The 16,347-nt window shown below is 44.2% G+C and overlaps 1 protein-coding gene across 5 annotated transcripts in view; it reads left to right on the top strand.

The window, feature by feature from the left end:
• The window catches only part of LOC124563471 (inter-alpha-trypsin inhibitor heavy chain H4-like), a 213,317-nt gene that overhangs the window by 44,696 nt on the left and 152,274 nt on the right, over positions 1 to 16,347 (top strand). For all 5 annotated transcript variants that reach the window (XM_047130978.1, XM_047130977.1, XM_047130973.1 and 2 more), the window contains exon 6: positions 3,869 to 4,029. In XM_047130978.1, the coding sequence (XP_046986934.1) occupies positions 3,869 to 4,029 (161 nt within the window). The remainder of the gene's footprint in view (positions 1 to 3,868; positions 4,030 to 16,347) is intronic.

The following is a 16,347-nucleotide window of genomic DNA, read 5'->3' as shown; positions in this document are numbered from 1 at the left end:
TAACCAGTCTTTCCAAAACTACCATCAGTGGCACGATATTTCGATCTACGGGTTCAGCAGAACAAAGAAGTTTCAGTCAGAAAAAGATGAAACAAAGGTACTGCCTCCGTGACTCTTCTAAGCAGACTGAAGATACGGTGGATAACGCATCTTTACATAACCCCCACCTCCCACTAGCAGCTCTCTAACCTCACGGTGGAAGGAAACACATGTTGTGTGCCAAGTAGCCCCTTACCTTGTGCCAACTAACCCCAGTCTCCCCTACAGAGATCTAGAAATCTCACCTGTTGCCGATAATATCCTTACGAATAAGCACCAAATCTCTTTTGAACAGCCACGTGTTCCAGCCGTCAACAATAGAGATACGTATCCTAATGTGCTTGTGGAGTCATATTGACCCCAGTGGTATTAGGAAAAGTAAAACAACAGCTGATGCAGGAAACACTAATATGGATAAAAATAAGCAGAAAATAATATTTTCATTCTTGCAGGTGTTTCATGTAAAGCTGTTCAGCTCAAAATTCATCATTCTGTTTTCATAAATGTTACATTCACGAAACAAACAAACAATTAAACTTTGGGTCACATTGATCCCAGTGGTATTCAGTGCAAAAACTTTTAATGTGTTGTAAATATAAAAATGAAGGAAACATCATAGGATACAATGGATTCAGAGGGAAAAATTATAGATTTTGAAAATAATAGTTTTGAAAACAAGGGAGATACATGGCCCAAAGTACTTATGGCGTCATAATGACCCCAGAGCCAATTGGACAGTTACGATTGATAAGGTATTAGCAGACGCTGAAAGGTAAATGCGAAGTATACCGTTAAAGACCACTTACCAAGTTTTAAGAAATAGTGTTAAGAATCTATATGTATATTGCAATGGTGCGTGATACCGATTTTATCCTGCCCAGCCCTTACCGCGTGCTGGCCTGTATGGACCACGCGGTTGTCGGGCTAGCTAGCTGCGCAGTCGACAGCGTGCTGTATAAAATAGCATAAGACCCCGCCGAGACTCTTCTCGCTGTATTCACTGTCACATTCCGTTGTCTGTGCTATATGCACTTCGCATCTGTCTGTAACTTCTCAAAATGTATAGACAAAATGGTTCAAATGGCTCTGAGCACTATGGGGCTTAACATCTATGGTCATCAGTCCCCTAGAACTTAGAACTACTTAAACCTAACTAACGTAAGGACATCACACACATCCAAGCCCGAGGCAGAGAAAATCCCTGACCCCGCCGGTAATCGAACCAGGGAACACGGGTGCGGGAAGCGAGAATGCTACCGCACGACCAAGAGCTGCGGACGAATGAATAGACAGAAAATATGACTTTTATATCATCTACAGCGTCATCTGCGTCATTCCCACGTTGTGCCACGGACTTTTACAATGTGATTATCAGCGATTACACCATACAAACGAGAATGCTTACAAAACTCTTGTGTATCCCATCTTAAAATATTGTTGTGTGTCCGACCGAGACTCGATCTCGGGACCTTTGCCTTTCGCGGGCAAGTGCTCTACCATCTGAGCTACCGAAGCACGACTCACGCCCGGTCCTCACAGCTTTACTTCTGCCAGTATCTCGTCTCCTACCTTCCAAACTTTACAGAAGCTCTCCTGCGAACCTTGCAGAACAGTTTTAATCTGCCAGGAAGTTTCATATCAGCGCACACTCCGCTGCAGAGTGAAAATCTCATTCTGGAAATAGTCACAGGTTTCTTCGATTCTGAGAAAACTATCAGGAAAATTCTCAATAACTATAATTAGTACACCCTTGAAGATAGATCGAATTATACCGCAAAGCCCTACTTACCTATCTTTTAGAGCCACTATAAGATGAGAAATGCAGATATGCACTGCAGCCCACTATGTATCACTCCCAAATGCATTGCAGAGACAAAACCTAATTACATTGCCCATTGAGGCACTGAACAACACATTCTTTCTCCATTTCATACGCTTTTGTAGTAAGCGGAAATGACCTAATATGTGGTACAATTCTTTGTGCCTTCTGCTAGCCATCTAACAGTGCTTTGCTGAGTATGTTATTTAGAAATGGGTATAAGAACACATTGCCTTTAATTCTGTCAAATTATTGTGATTTGCGATATTTTGAAATTAAGAATTACAATTAATAGAATGTCAAAGGTAAATATATTCTGTAATCTTTTTGCTGTGACACACACTGTTCTAATCACAAAATATTACGTATGTGCACACTCTTAACGTGACGAGGTAAAAAATAAATGGATAAACAAGCACTACAGTGAAGCTCGAACATTCTTCAAATCGCTGCTCACCTCCTCCGTTGTCAGTGAAAATAACAACACCAGTCGACAGGTACAGTGTTTTGATAGTCCCTCTGTCTCCGTAGTGAGCAGGAGACACAGTTTCGAAACCCATGTTTGGCACTAATTTTCACTCGTCGCTTCAATCTGTGTATACACCGGGTGATCAAAAAGTCAGTATAAATTTGAAAACTGAATAAATCACGGAATACTGTAGATAGAGAGGTACAAATTGACACACATGCTTGGAATGTCATGGGGTTTTATTAGAACCAAAAAAATACAAACGTTCAAAAAAATGTCCGACAGATGGCGCTTCATCAGAATAGCAATAATTAGCATAACAAAGTAAGACAAAGCAAAGAAGATGATCTTTACAGGAAATGCTCAATATGTCCACCATCATTCTTCAACAATAGCTGTAGTCGAGGAATACTGTTGTGAACAGCACTGTGAAACATGTCCGGAGCTATGGTGAGGCATTGGCGTCGGATGTTGTCTTTCAGAATCCCTAGAGATGCCGGTCGATCACGATACACTTGCGACTTCAGGTAACCCCAAAGCCAATAATCGCACGGGCTGAGGTCTGGGGACCTGGGAGGCCAAGCATGACGAAAGTGGCGGCTGAGCACATGTTCATCACTAAACGACGCGCGCAAGAGATCTTTCACGCGTCTAGCAACACTATTTTTTTTTGGTTCTAATAAACCCCATGACATTCCAAGCATGTGTGTCAATTTTTACCTCTCTATCTACATTATTCCGTGGTTTATTAAGTTTTCAAATTTATACTGACTTTCTGATCACCCGGTACATCAAAGATATTTGTGACTCGAAAAAATTCAGGAATAATGGTGTGTTTCATTTGATTAAAGCACCTATGCCGTGGTTTCAGGCTGGCTCTCCCATTTCGTTCGATGTTGGATTGGAGAGCTTCTGAAATGCTGTTGGAGTTTAGGGGGAATACCAAGTGGGCCGAGGCGTGAATGGAAATGGGAGGCGTGCTAGGGTAGCCCGGACAGACGTGCAAAGCCGCTGTGTCAGGGTAGCGTAGTGGTTAGCGCATCTGCGTACTGAGCTGGGGACCTAGGTTCGAGTTCCAGCCTCGGTACAAAGTTTCATTCATCACTTGAGTCTGCATACATACACCTTTGTCTAAAATGTTACCATGTATGGGAATCCAACCTAGGACATTCTTATGGCAGGTAAGCTCTTAACATAGAGCCACCTTGCCGATTAAATAGATACATTTGCAACGCTCTGAAAACTTCAAAGTCGATTTTCTTGAGAATTTTTAAGAGTTTCATAGAAGTGCTTTGACAAACTGATATTTGAGTTCTGAACTTCACCTAGCACAGATACAGAAAAACGCAAAAATCCGATTGTTGTGTGGTATCCTTGTCTGCCCCGCAGATACACAGAGCAGCCCACCAAATACCTGCACTTGTGCAACTCCAGTCGGTGACCTAGGTTTAGTGATCGATCAGCGTACAAACAATGGTACGTGGCCCTGATTCGAAGGAGAGAAGGCATAGCCCGAGAGTACCGAGTGTTACCTGTTGCAGCGGACCCCCTGGCTCGCATCGTGCGGCCCACGCCGTCGTCTGCCATCGTGCGCTGGTCACCCACCAAGGAGGAGCAGCGGCAGCGGGGCGAGGAGGGCGTCTCCGGCCAGCTGGTGGTGCGCTACGACGTGGACCGCGACGCCAGCCCCAACCAGATACTCGTGAGTCGCCACTTTGCTTGCTCACAGTGCTAAGCCCTATTTGTCCCATACCAGGTTCAAACGGTTCAAATGGCTCTGAGCGCTATGGGAATTAACGTCTGAGGTCACCAGTCCCCTAGACTTATAACAACGTAAACCTAACTAGCCTAAGGACATAAAACACATCCATGCCCGAGGTAGGAGTCGAACCTGCGACCGTAGCAGCAGCGCAGTTACGGACTGATCCGCCTAGAACCACTCGGCCACCGCGGCCGGCTTCATTCGTTTTCAATCAATGTTTGAAGTTTAGTGAACCTAAGAAAACAGTTATGTTAACCGTTGACCTAGAAACGACGGAGAGGCTCCGTCCCCGCTGCAGCCGCAGTGGTCCACAACTCCACGACGACTATCGCAGTCCACTTCACCCCTCCGCCGCCCCACACCGAACCCAGGGTTATCGTGCGGTTCCGCCCCCGGTGGACTCCCCACCCTCCAGGGAACGTCTCACACCAGACGAGTGTGGCCCCTACGTTTGCGTGGTAGAGTAATGGTGGTGTACGTGGAGAACTTGTTTGCGCAGCAGTCGCCGACATATTGTAACTGAGGCGTAATAAGGGGAACCAGCCCGCATTCGCCTAGGCAGATGGAAAACGGCCTAAAAGCCATCCACAGACTGGCCAGTTCACCGGACCTCGACACAAATCCGCTGGGCGGATTCGTGCCGGGGACCAGGCGCTCCTTCCCGCCCAGAAAGCCGTGAAGCCGTGCGTTAGACCGCACGGCCAACAAACAGTATCATACAACCATGCAACAGACAGTATGACCATATGATTTTCAAGAGCCATAAGTTGGTTTTTATTCAGCAAAAAAGCTTGCTTGAAACAATGTATGATTCCACATGGAGTATTAACAGAGCTATATTTCCGAAAATACAAATTGTTTTCGTGTCGTAACTTCTTCACTTACTTGTCATCAAAGTGCAAACACGAAATTTCAATGAAAAAGATAGCTGTCGATACTGCAAGGTGGGTACACCAATAATTCCAAGTATTGCTCTTGTCAAATGGGCATATGCTTCGCTTCCACAGGGTTTTTAATTACTTCATTCTAATTTTTTTGGACTTTCTCCTGTATCTTCATGGGGTAGACAAGTTAATTACTGTATTAGGCCTTCGTAGTGGTAGTATAGGTTAGCCGGGTTTCCTTCCCATCTCCCCAGGACAGAATTTGTGTACCCCGACTGTCTTCTTCTACTGTTATCCCACTTGAAAGTGTGCGAACGTTTACTAAACGTTTTTGAATTATCTAACTGAGGCGGGAAATGGGTACCAGCCCGGTATTCACCCAGTCAGAGATGGGAGACTGCCTAAAAACCACATCCACGCAGCATGGCACACCTGCCCTCGCCGAATCTCAGAAGGGACGTAATAACGCACGCAGCTGTCCAGGCCTCATTGAAACTTCGCATTTACATTTAATAACGAATAAGGAATGAACATTTGCTTATACAGCAACTTATATTTTGCGAAATATGATGCTGTACCTTATCTAAGGTTGGATACTGGTTAAGAAATGTTGTAATTATGGACGGGTACCACCTGACAACTTCAAGCATTCCTTAAACAGCTAAACTATAAACACAACAGTATCAAATTCACAATGGAGTTTAGGGATAACTCCATAAATTATTTAGATCTAACCATAAACACCAGTGATCACATTCATACTTTCAAGACTTATAAGAAATCTACGACCACATACATTGTAATACCTGCCAATTCTCAACGTCCAGTGACCAACAAATATGTTGTATTTCATTCCATGACAATATCCCTAAGTGATGACAACTCCCAAACAGAATTAAATACAATCAAACAAATAGCATCAAACAATGGCTACACTCGTGCCTTAGTGAACCCCGTAACGCACTAAAAAAAAGAAAAAAAACAGATCTCCTCTCTTCTTTAGCCTGTCCTCGACGCACTATCTCAAGTTCTTAATAAATGTTTCAGGATTCCATTTTTAGGAAAATTCTCTCTGAATGTGGCCAGAAGGCTGAAATACGAGAACTACAAAATACCATTTAATGTGGACAACACTATTGCTCACTTTTTGCCCAATGAAAAGAAAGCGCTTCAGTTTTGGAAAAGCTTGGAGTACACCAAATCACTCGCAACTGCGGCAAATTCTCTATAGAAATTGACGAATGCAGCGATCAATCGCGAATAATCTGCTTTTATTGCATATAGATTTCGATTACACAATAGCCATTTTCAGCGCATACGTCACCGAATGCGCTCACGTCAGACTTGTGCTTAAACACATACACCTTTCAAATTTGAATGCATAGTCACGCCTGTAAACATACTGAGAAAAGGAAGCACCATAACTGACAGAATACGAACATGAAGTACAAGTTCGCATTCTGTCAGTTATGCCACTTCTTTTTCTCAGTATGTTTATAGATCCGACTCTGTATGCAAATTTGAAAGATGCATCTGTTTAAGCACAAATCTGATGTTACAACATTGGGTGATTTATCCGCTGATGACGGCTATTATATACTCGAAATCGATCTGCAATAAATTGAGATTATTTGCCGTCGAAGACAACATACTGTAACAAGTCTTAGAGCCCCTCGTATACCTGGGAACATTTCGGCACGCTTCTATCTTCGTTAACAGTCGGCAGCGCACCACCGTGTCAAATGCCTTACGGAAATCTAGGAATATGGAATCCGCCTTTTGCCCTTCATCCATGCTTTGCAGGATCTCATGTGGGAAAAGGGGAAGCTGAATTTCTCACGGAGGATGCTTTCTAAACGTACGCTGATTTGTGGACAGAATCTTTTCCATTTGAAGAAAATGTGTTGCATTCGAATTGAGAATATGTTCAGTGATTCTGCACCAAGCCGATATTTAAGATACTGGTCTGTAATTCTGATGGTCCGCTCTTTTACCATTCTTATATAGTCACATGCGCTGGGAGAGAGATTGCTGATAAATGCAAGTTAAGAAAGGAACAACTGCTGTAGAGTACTCTTTGTAAAACCAAATTGGTATTCCTTCAGGATTTGGCGACTTATTTCCTTTCTACTCTTTCAGTCGTTTCTATACACTTACGACATTTATCACTATGTCCTCCATATGAGAGTCTATACGATAGTCAAACGACGGTATGTTTGTGTGATTCTCCTGCACGAACGATTTCTTAAACGCGGAATTTAAAACTTCGGCTTTGCTTCCGCTATCTTCTACTGGCGCTCCAGACTTTACTTACGGCCGGAATTTTCTCAGGTTCACGGCAAAATCTATTACTAAGATGTGACGGTGGTATTTGTAAGCTAACACTTTGACTTTTTACAGACTCATTAATTTCTGTTCAATTTTATCTGGCGTCATTTGTGCATTCTCTTTTGGAGCGAGAGTAGAGCAGTCTCTGCATCCTCAGTATTTTTCTAATTTCGTTGTTAAACTACGTCCTCAATCTACTTAATGGGTACATACGTCTCCAGAGTACGACTTGCAATCCGTTAAAACGTTGCCCATTGTAGCAGGACTAAATGACGTCAATTCGTTGTCTAAGAGGGATGCTAACAGATCTATCTGCTCTTCCTAGCAGAAACACTATAGTAGCCTTCTTGACTGATTTATTAACTTTGGTAACCAAAATTGCTACGATAACATCTTGCTCACTAATCCCTGTATGTTCTAACGCCGTCGATTAGGTCAGGCCTTTTTGTAGCTACGAGGTCTACAATATTTCCTTTGCGCGTGGGCTGTCGAACTAGGTACTCAAGGCAGTTTTCGAAAAGGTGTTCAAAGGAATTTCACAAGACTGCCTGCCTTTCGACCCTGAAAATGATCGTATGGCATTGTTGGCTGGGAGGTCCCAGTCCCAGTGCAAGTCTTATTTCAGTCGGCACCACATTGGGTGACTTGCAGTCGATGATGAGGACAACACCGAGGGAATCGAACCCCGGCCCAGTGCATGGGAGGCAAGCACGTTACCGCCCAGGTACGCATGAGGACGCCTGTAGCCCCTAAAATGAATCCATAGACGTCCCGGTCTGTACTCGGTAGGGTAAGTGTCCCTCCCCTATCCCAACTAATATTACAGGATCTGGATATTTTCACACTACTGACCGTAGAAATTCTGTCAATGAGTCTAAAATCGGCACAGTGGAATCGGATGGCCAGTGAAAACCTCCAACAGTTACCTTGGTTTCACCTAGACTTTCCATTCACATGCCCCATTTTTCCTTTATTCCAGCTACTATAGTTTCAATCGCCCCGTTAAAAAAAATTGCTACTTCTCTTACCGGCTTAATCTCACTTCTACATCTCACCCTGTAAAATTGAACCTTTCAAAGGCAAGATTATTTTGTTCAGCGACTCACTTGGAACATGTTCATCAAAGTTCACCAAAGTTAATTATTCAATTTATTTTCCTCTCAGAACAATTGTAATCTGTCATATAGTTCATTAGCTTTTCATCGCATTTTCACTGAAATAATCCCTCTCGTGTTACTCGTAAATCAGGCATTAACAGTTTACATCCTTGGAGACGAAATGAGATACTCTCTAGATGCACCAGTTTGAAATCTTTGACTCTATAAAAAAACTTCACAGCCACACATTTTTGTGTTTGTACCTAACGATGGCGTGACGGCCGGAGACAGGTTTGTAAAAGAAAATAACAGATATTTTCGACTATTACACCAGTGGCATATGTTCTTTCAGTCATAATGTGTTAACATACATTGTTTCAAGTAAATGTTAGGCTTTTTCCATATAGTACCTCATTTACGAGTCTTAAGAATTAGAAAGTCATAATCTTCTGCTGTACGGCACTGTCACAAGCGGCAACGTAGACGCGAGTAGAACAATGATCCAGAAAGTGTAGAATAAATTTCCTTTATCTCCGTCTATGATCACAAAATTGTTAGGTCCTTAAACTGCCGATTGCGGCTAGTGATGATCATTTTCGGATCTGTTTTAAAACGCGTCCTACTATGTCACTATAGGACATTTTTAAAACAAGTCTGAAGATGGTCATCGCCGACCGAAACCGGTAGCCTAGGGACCTAGTAATTTTCTAATCATAGACGGAAATACGAACTATCAGTTCAATAAATCACAGCTGCAAAATACTAACGCGAATTCTTTGCAGACGAATGGAAAAACTGGTAGAAGCGGACCTCGGGGAAGTTCAGTTTGGATTCCATAGAAATGTTGGAACACGTGAGGCAATACTAACCTTACGACTTATCTTAGAAGAAAGATTAAGAAAAGGAAAACCTACGTTTCTAGCAATTGTAGACTTAGAGAAAGCTTTTGACAATGTTAACTGGAATACTCTCTTTCAAATTCTGAAGGTGGCAGGGGTAAAATACAGGGAGCGAAAGGCTATTTACAATTTGTACAGAAACCAGATGGCAGTTATAAGAGTCGAGGGGCATGAAAGGGAGGCATTGGTTGGGAAAGGAGTGAGACAGGGTTGTAGCCTCTCCCCGATGTTATTCAATCTGTATATTGAGCAAGCAGTAAAGGAAACAAAAGAAAAATTCGGAGTAGGTATTAAAATTCATGGAGAAGAAGTAAAAACTTTGAGGTTCGCCGATGACATTGTAATTCTGTCAGAGACAGCAAAGGACTTGGAACAGCAGTTGAACGGAATGGACAGTGTCTTGAAAGGAGGATATAAGATGAACATCAACAAAAGCAAAACGAGGATAATGGAATGTAGTCAAATTAAGTCGGGTGATGCTGAGGGAATTAGATTAGGAAATGAGACACTTAAAGTAGTAAAGGAGTTTTGGTATTTAGGGAGTAAAACAACTGATGATGGTCGAAGTAGAGAGGATATAAAATGTAGACTGGCAATGGCAAGGAAAGCGTTTCTGAAGAAGAGAAATTTGTTAACATCGAGTATAGATTTAAGTGTCAGGAAGTCGTTTCTGAAAGTACTTGTATGGAGTGTAGCCATGTATGGAAGTGAAAAATGGACGATAACTAGTTTGTACAAGAAGAGAATAGAAGCTTTCGAAATGTGGTGCTACAGAAGAATGCTGAAGATAAGGTGGGTAGATCACGTAACTAATGAGGCGGTACTGAGTAGGATTGGGGAGAAGAGAAGTTTGTGGCACAACTTGACTAGAAGAAGGGGTCGGTTGGTAGGACATGTTTTGAGGCATCAAGTGATCACAAATTTAGCGTTGGAGGACACCGTGGAGCGTAAAAATCGTAGAGGGAGACCAAGAGATGAATACACTAGGCAGATTCAGAAGGATGTAGGTTGCAGTAGGTACTGGGAGACGAAGAAGCTTGCACAGGATAGAGTAGCATGGAGAGCTGCATCAAACCAGTCTCAGGACTGAAGACCACAACAACAACAACAGACGGAAATAAAATAAATTTATTCTACACGGTACATTTACTTCGGTGAGGTGAGCTACTGGAACATTTATATTCCAAATATTGGTTTAAAAGAGCTGAATTTTACAAAAAAGGTCATTGATGGACGGTAAAACATAAAGTTCTCGAAATATTAAAATCAAATTTACTAGATTTTAGCAGTTAGGGCTGGGATATTTTCCATGTAACGTCACTGCTACTCAATTATCGATGTAATTTGATAATTTTGTCTCTTTTTAATCAATATATGTGTTACAGCACAGAATCAAGATTGTGGATATTGAGAACTGATGCTAAATAAAAGAAATGACTTTTAAGTATGAAATTATTTTCTTGATTTACAAGTGTCTGTCTTTGAAGTCCAATTAATGTCGTCGTTTTACTTGAGACAATACAACAACAGGTTCTCTAGCTGTCTTCGTAGTTTGAAGATAGATTTCTTTACACGCTACTTGGACTCCAACCAAGCTGTGAACGGAACACGCTTCGCACCACCCAAATTTTATTTCCAGACGCCATCAATGAAAAAACAAACACTGTAAAATGATTGTATTCCATTTGCGTTCTACGTCTCACTGAATTTTATGAAAATTTTCGCCACTGAGTGCATATACTGTCGAGTCACATTAAAGTGACCACCACCTATATATGACGTCAACGTGCAATAACTAGTCCAAAACCGCAGTTAGTAGCGCTAGCAATGGAGAGTATTTAACGTGCGTCCGGGATAAACGGATAACAGTGCAGTCGTTGCCGTAATGGGAAAACGGAGCGATGTATCTGACGTCCACCATGGCGTAATTATTGGTTTCAGGCCTAGGATGAAAGTATTTCCGAAACGGCTAAGGCTGTAAACTGTTTGCATGCCGCTACGGTTAAAGAACACAGCGCATGGCAAAATGATGACATCCAAAAACGGCGCCGAGGCAAATGTGGTACATCATAGAGCACGAATGACAGCAATGAACAACGTCTGTGGAGATGTGTACGGGCGCATACATTTGGAACTGTTGAGCAGTGACTGTCCACATAAACCAAGGGCTACCAGCAGTATCTTATCTTCAATCAATCAACGATAATTGTTGCGTACGTGCCTCCATAGCAGGCGCCTCGTTCATTCACCTATGCTGACTGCGCTTCGTTGACGACGGAAACTGGAATTTGCACACCTGTACCGCAACAGGATGTGCAGTGAGCGACGAAAGGTGGCCTTTCCAGATGAATCACGCTTTACGCTCCACAAGCGTGAAATATCTTAAACAAAACACACCGAAACAATCGTTGGAAGGGTTCAAACCGGTGGTGAGATCGTTGTGGACTGGGGAATGTTTTTGCGGCGTTCCCTGGCTGATCTCGTCGTTCTAGAAAGCACAATGGACCAACACGAATATGTTTCTGTCTCTGGGGACCATGTCAACCCCTACATGCAGTTTTTTTGTCTCAGACGATAGCATCTACCATCAGGATGTAGTATCCTCGTCGCCACCACTGAAGCGTCTTGTACCATGGAAACAATGGAGAGGATGAAATTTCCTGGCAGATTAAAACTGTGTGACCGACCGAGACTCGAACTCGTGACCTTTGCCTTTCGCGGGCAAGTGCTCTACCATCTGAGCTACCGAAGCACGACTCACGGCCGGTACTCACAGCTTTACTTCTGCCAGTATCTCGTCTCCTACCTTCCAAACTTTACAGAAGCTCTCCTGCGAACCTTGCAGAACTATCACTCCTGAAAGAAAGGATACTGCGGAGACATGGCTTAGCCACAGTCTGGGGGACGTTTCCAGAATGAGATTTGCACTCTGCAGCGGAGTGTGCGCTGATATGAAACTTCCTGGCAGATTAAAACTGCGTCGGGCACACAGTTTTAATCTGCCAGGAAGTTTCATATCAGCGCACACTCCGCTGCAAAGTGGAAGTCTCATTCTTAAAGGAGAGGATGTTATTGGTAGTTGGTATCTTCTCTTCAAAACACAATTGCACTTGTGGAGTAACATGTTTTTTATTTACATGAGCTATAAGTTTTCACGTAACTGGAATGGAGTCCATGTGTTGTGGTACAAGCCAAACTGGAGTGCGAATTAGTGCGTCAGTGACTGAGTGAGTGCATGATTGTAACCCTCCGGCTTGCGGCGGCCTAAACGATTGCAGTCGAGAGGGCGTTGGTGGCCTGTTGCTTGCGAGTCTGTCTTTGGCCTCTCTCGTGGTCGGCGCAATTGCTCCTGCGCCTACTATCGATCTTCTTGCTACATCTTTGACGATCGGTGTGCTGGTGACAGCTTATGTAGGCACATTCCTCCCCTCTGAAATGTCGCACCGTGGAGGAGGGCGTACTCCAGACCGTGCCCCGTCATCTGGCTTGCGAGGCAAATGGAAAATCCTCCTGTAAATTGCTGCCAGGGCACACGACCAGGCCTGAGGACGTGTCCTAGGGTGATGACGGCGACAGCGACGGAAGGTCCAAATCCATCAGGTCGGCGAGCTGGGATGGAGGAGCGGTTGCGCATTGTCCATCCACTCCTCCTGGTGTGCCTGGTGGCACCAGAAGGCGGGTGCGAAGGCCGCGCGGTCCAGTAAGGCCATGAATCTGTTGGAAGAAAAGAAGCAGAATTAAAGAGCAACTGACACGCACGAATTTAGTTCTGGTGTCGGCGCTGCAAACCATCGGGACCTGCAATCAAGTACTGGCCATTAAAATTGCTACACCAAGAAGAAATGCAGTTGATAAACGGGTATTCATTGGACAAATATATTATATTAAAACTGATATGTGATTACATTCTCACGCAATTTGGGTGCATAGATACTGAGAAGTCAGTGCTCATAACAACCACCTCTGGCCCTAATAACGGCCTTGATACGCCTGGACATTGAGTCAAATAGAGCTTGGATGGCGTGTACAGGTACAGCTGCCATTGCAGCTTCAACACGATACCACAGTTCATCAAGAGTAGTGACTGGCGTATTGTGACGAACCAGTTGCTCTGCCACTATTGATCAGACGTTTTCAGTTGGTGAGAGATCTGGAGAACGTGCTGGCCAGGGTAGCAGTTGAACATTTTCTGTATCCAGAAAGGCCCATACAGGACCTGCAACATGCGGTCGTGCATTATCCTGTTGAAATGTCGGGTTTCGCAGGGATCGAATGAAGGGTAGAGCCACGGTTCGTAGCACATCTGAAATGTAACGTCCACTGTTCAAAGTGCCGTCAATGCGAACAAGAGGTGACCGAGACGTGTAACCAATGGCACCCCATACCATCACGCCGGGTGATACGCCAGTATGGCGATGACGAATACACGCTTCCAATGTGCGTTCACCGCGATATTGCCAAACACGGATGGGACCATCAGGATGCTGTAAACAGAACCTGGATTCATCCGAAAAAATGACGTTTTGCCATTCGTGCACCCAGGTTTGTCGTTGAGTAGACCATCGCAGGCGCTCCTGTCTGTGATGCAGCGTCAAGGGTAACCGCAGCCATGGTCTCCCAGCTGATAGTCCATGCTGCTGCAAACATCGTCGAACTATTCGTGCAGATGGTTGCTGTCTTGCAAACGTCCCCATCTGTTGACTCAGAGATCGACGTGGCTGCACGATCCGTTACAGCCATGCACATAAGATGCCTGTGTCATCTCGATTACTAGTAATATGAGGCCGTTGGATCCAGCATGGCGTTCCGCATTATCCTCCTGAACCCATCGATTCCATCGTCTGTAAATAATCATTGGACCTCGACCAACGCGAGCAGCAATGTCGCGATACGATAAACCGCAATCGCGATAGGCTACAATCCGACCTTTATCAAATTCGGAAACGTGATGGTACACATTTCTCCTCCTTACACGAGGCATCACAACAACCCTTCACCAGGCAACGCCGGTCAACTGCTGTTTGTGGTCGCAGGTTCGAATCCTGCCTCGGGCATGGATGTGTGTGATGTCCTTAGGTTAGTTAGGTTTAAGTAGTTCTAAGTTCTAGGGGACTGATGACCACAGCAGTTGAGTCCCATAGTGCTCAGAGCCATTTGAACCATTTTTTGTTGTTTGTGTATGAGAAATCGGTTGGAAACTTTCCTCACGTCAGCACGTTGTAGGTGTCGCCACCGGCGCCAACCTTGTGTGAATGCTCTGAAAAGCTAATCATTTGCATATCACAGCATCTTCTTCATGTCTGTTAAATTTCGCGTCTGCAGCACGTCATCTTCGTGGTGTAGCAATTTTAATGGCCAGTAGTGTATATAAAAGAGCCAAAGCGTTCCTGGATCACGCCTCTTTCTCAGCACCCATGGTTGCCATAAACCCTGAAAACAACAAGATCACGCTGCACAAAGCGATATTTACTGATTATTGGTCGCGCCAGATGCTGCGATGGGTGTATCCATGCAGAAGATCCGCGGTGATCGACCGTTTCGTGGTTGAGGGAGCGACAAGAGGCGCGAAAGTGTTGCAGTGCCTGTTCCCGTGTGTGGATACTGCGAAACTTGGCCATCTGTTGCTTTAAAGTACTACGAAGCGTCCTGCTTCCCAATTGGACTGCGGCTGAAACGGAGCGCTTGTTAGACGATGAATGCCATTTCGCTCACAAAACTGTTCCAAATCACATGAAGTGAACTGTTGTCCGTTGTCCGACACAAGTGCTTCTGGCTATCCTTCAATGCAAAATATGGAGGATAATGCTTGAATGGTGCTATGTGATGTGGTAGAAATCACAGGGACCGCAAATAGGAACCTGCTAAAAGAGTCTACCACTATGAGCTAACGACTGTTCTAAAATGCTCCTGCAAAGATATTGTGCACTCGTTGCCACGGCAATTGAATCTTAGGCCAAGCTGAGAATCTCTGTGGAGGAACCGACTGGTTTTCCGCGCATGTGCGACACTGTGACGTCACCTGTTCAATAGGGGCGTCCATGACCTGCCAAGTGCTCGCGCTAACTGTCTAGTGCGAACAACTCCCCAATGTCCTTGGTGGGCAATCGCAACACATCCTTTCACAACACTGTGGGAATAAGCACACGCGACTGTCCACTGCCATTTTGAATTAGAATCACACACTGTTGGATTGCAAAGTTAAGCCGACGTCCAAAATATCGGTGCACAACTGAGTTCTGAATACTGTTTAATGAACGAGTCCAAGACGTGTCAATGTAATGCAGCAAAATCTGGGTCTAATTCCATGGCCTGTGCAATTCTTCTGTAGTGCAAGGGAAAAGATTCCAGCAATTTAGAGTCCTGCGTATCTATTTGGTAACAAGATGCAGCAGATGCATCAAACTCAGCCTGGGCCAATAGGAAGGCGAGATAGGGCGTCTGCATTCCCATACTTCGTCGTAGGTCTGTACACAAATTGATACTGATACTGCGAAAGCAACAAAGCCCAACGTTGCAAGTTCTGAGCTGTGCGTGTAGGAACCGGCTTTGATGGATAAAACAAGGACTGCAAAGGCTTGTGATCTGCGACCATACAACTAGTGATGGAATTTGATCACACCATACAGAATAGCAAGAGCGTCTTTAATTTGACAAGTATTGCACGCAGTTTGAGTTAACAGCTTTGAGCCAAAAGCGATAGGTTCGTCTCTTGCACTAATTTTGTGCGAAAGCACAGCGCCAATTCCGTAGGAAGAAGCGTCGACTTGCAAAACTACTGGCTTGGCAGGGTCAAAATCCACTAAACATCTGTCACTAAGCAAAGCATGGTTCAAATGGCTCTGAGCACTATGGGACTTAACATCTGAAGTCATCAGTCCCCTAGAACGTAGAACTACTTAAACCTAACTAACCAAAGGATATCGCAAACATCCATACTCGAGGCAGAATTCGAACCTAAGTAAAGCATTTTTGAGTTTCTGAAATGCGTCTTGACAGTCTTCAGTCCATACGAAAGGCTCATTTTTCCGACGGAAGCGATGCAATGGAGCC

The sequence above is a fragment of the Schistocerca americana genome, chromosome 1, assembly GCF_021461395.2.
Source record: "Schistocerca americana isolate TAMUIC-IGC-003095 chromosome 1, iqSchAmer2.1, whole genome shotgun sequence".
Classification (NCBI taxonomy): domain Eukaryota; kingdom Metazoa; phylum Arthropoda; class Insecta; order Orthoptera; family Acrididae; genus Schistocerca; species Schistocerca americana.
Note: the sequence above shows the minus strand (reverse complement) of the source record. Positions and strands in the feature narration are given on the sequence as shown.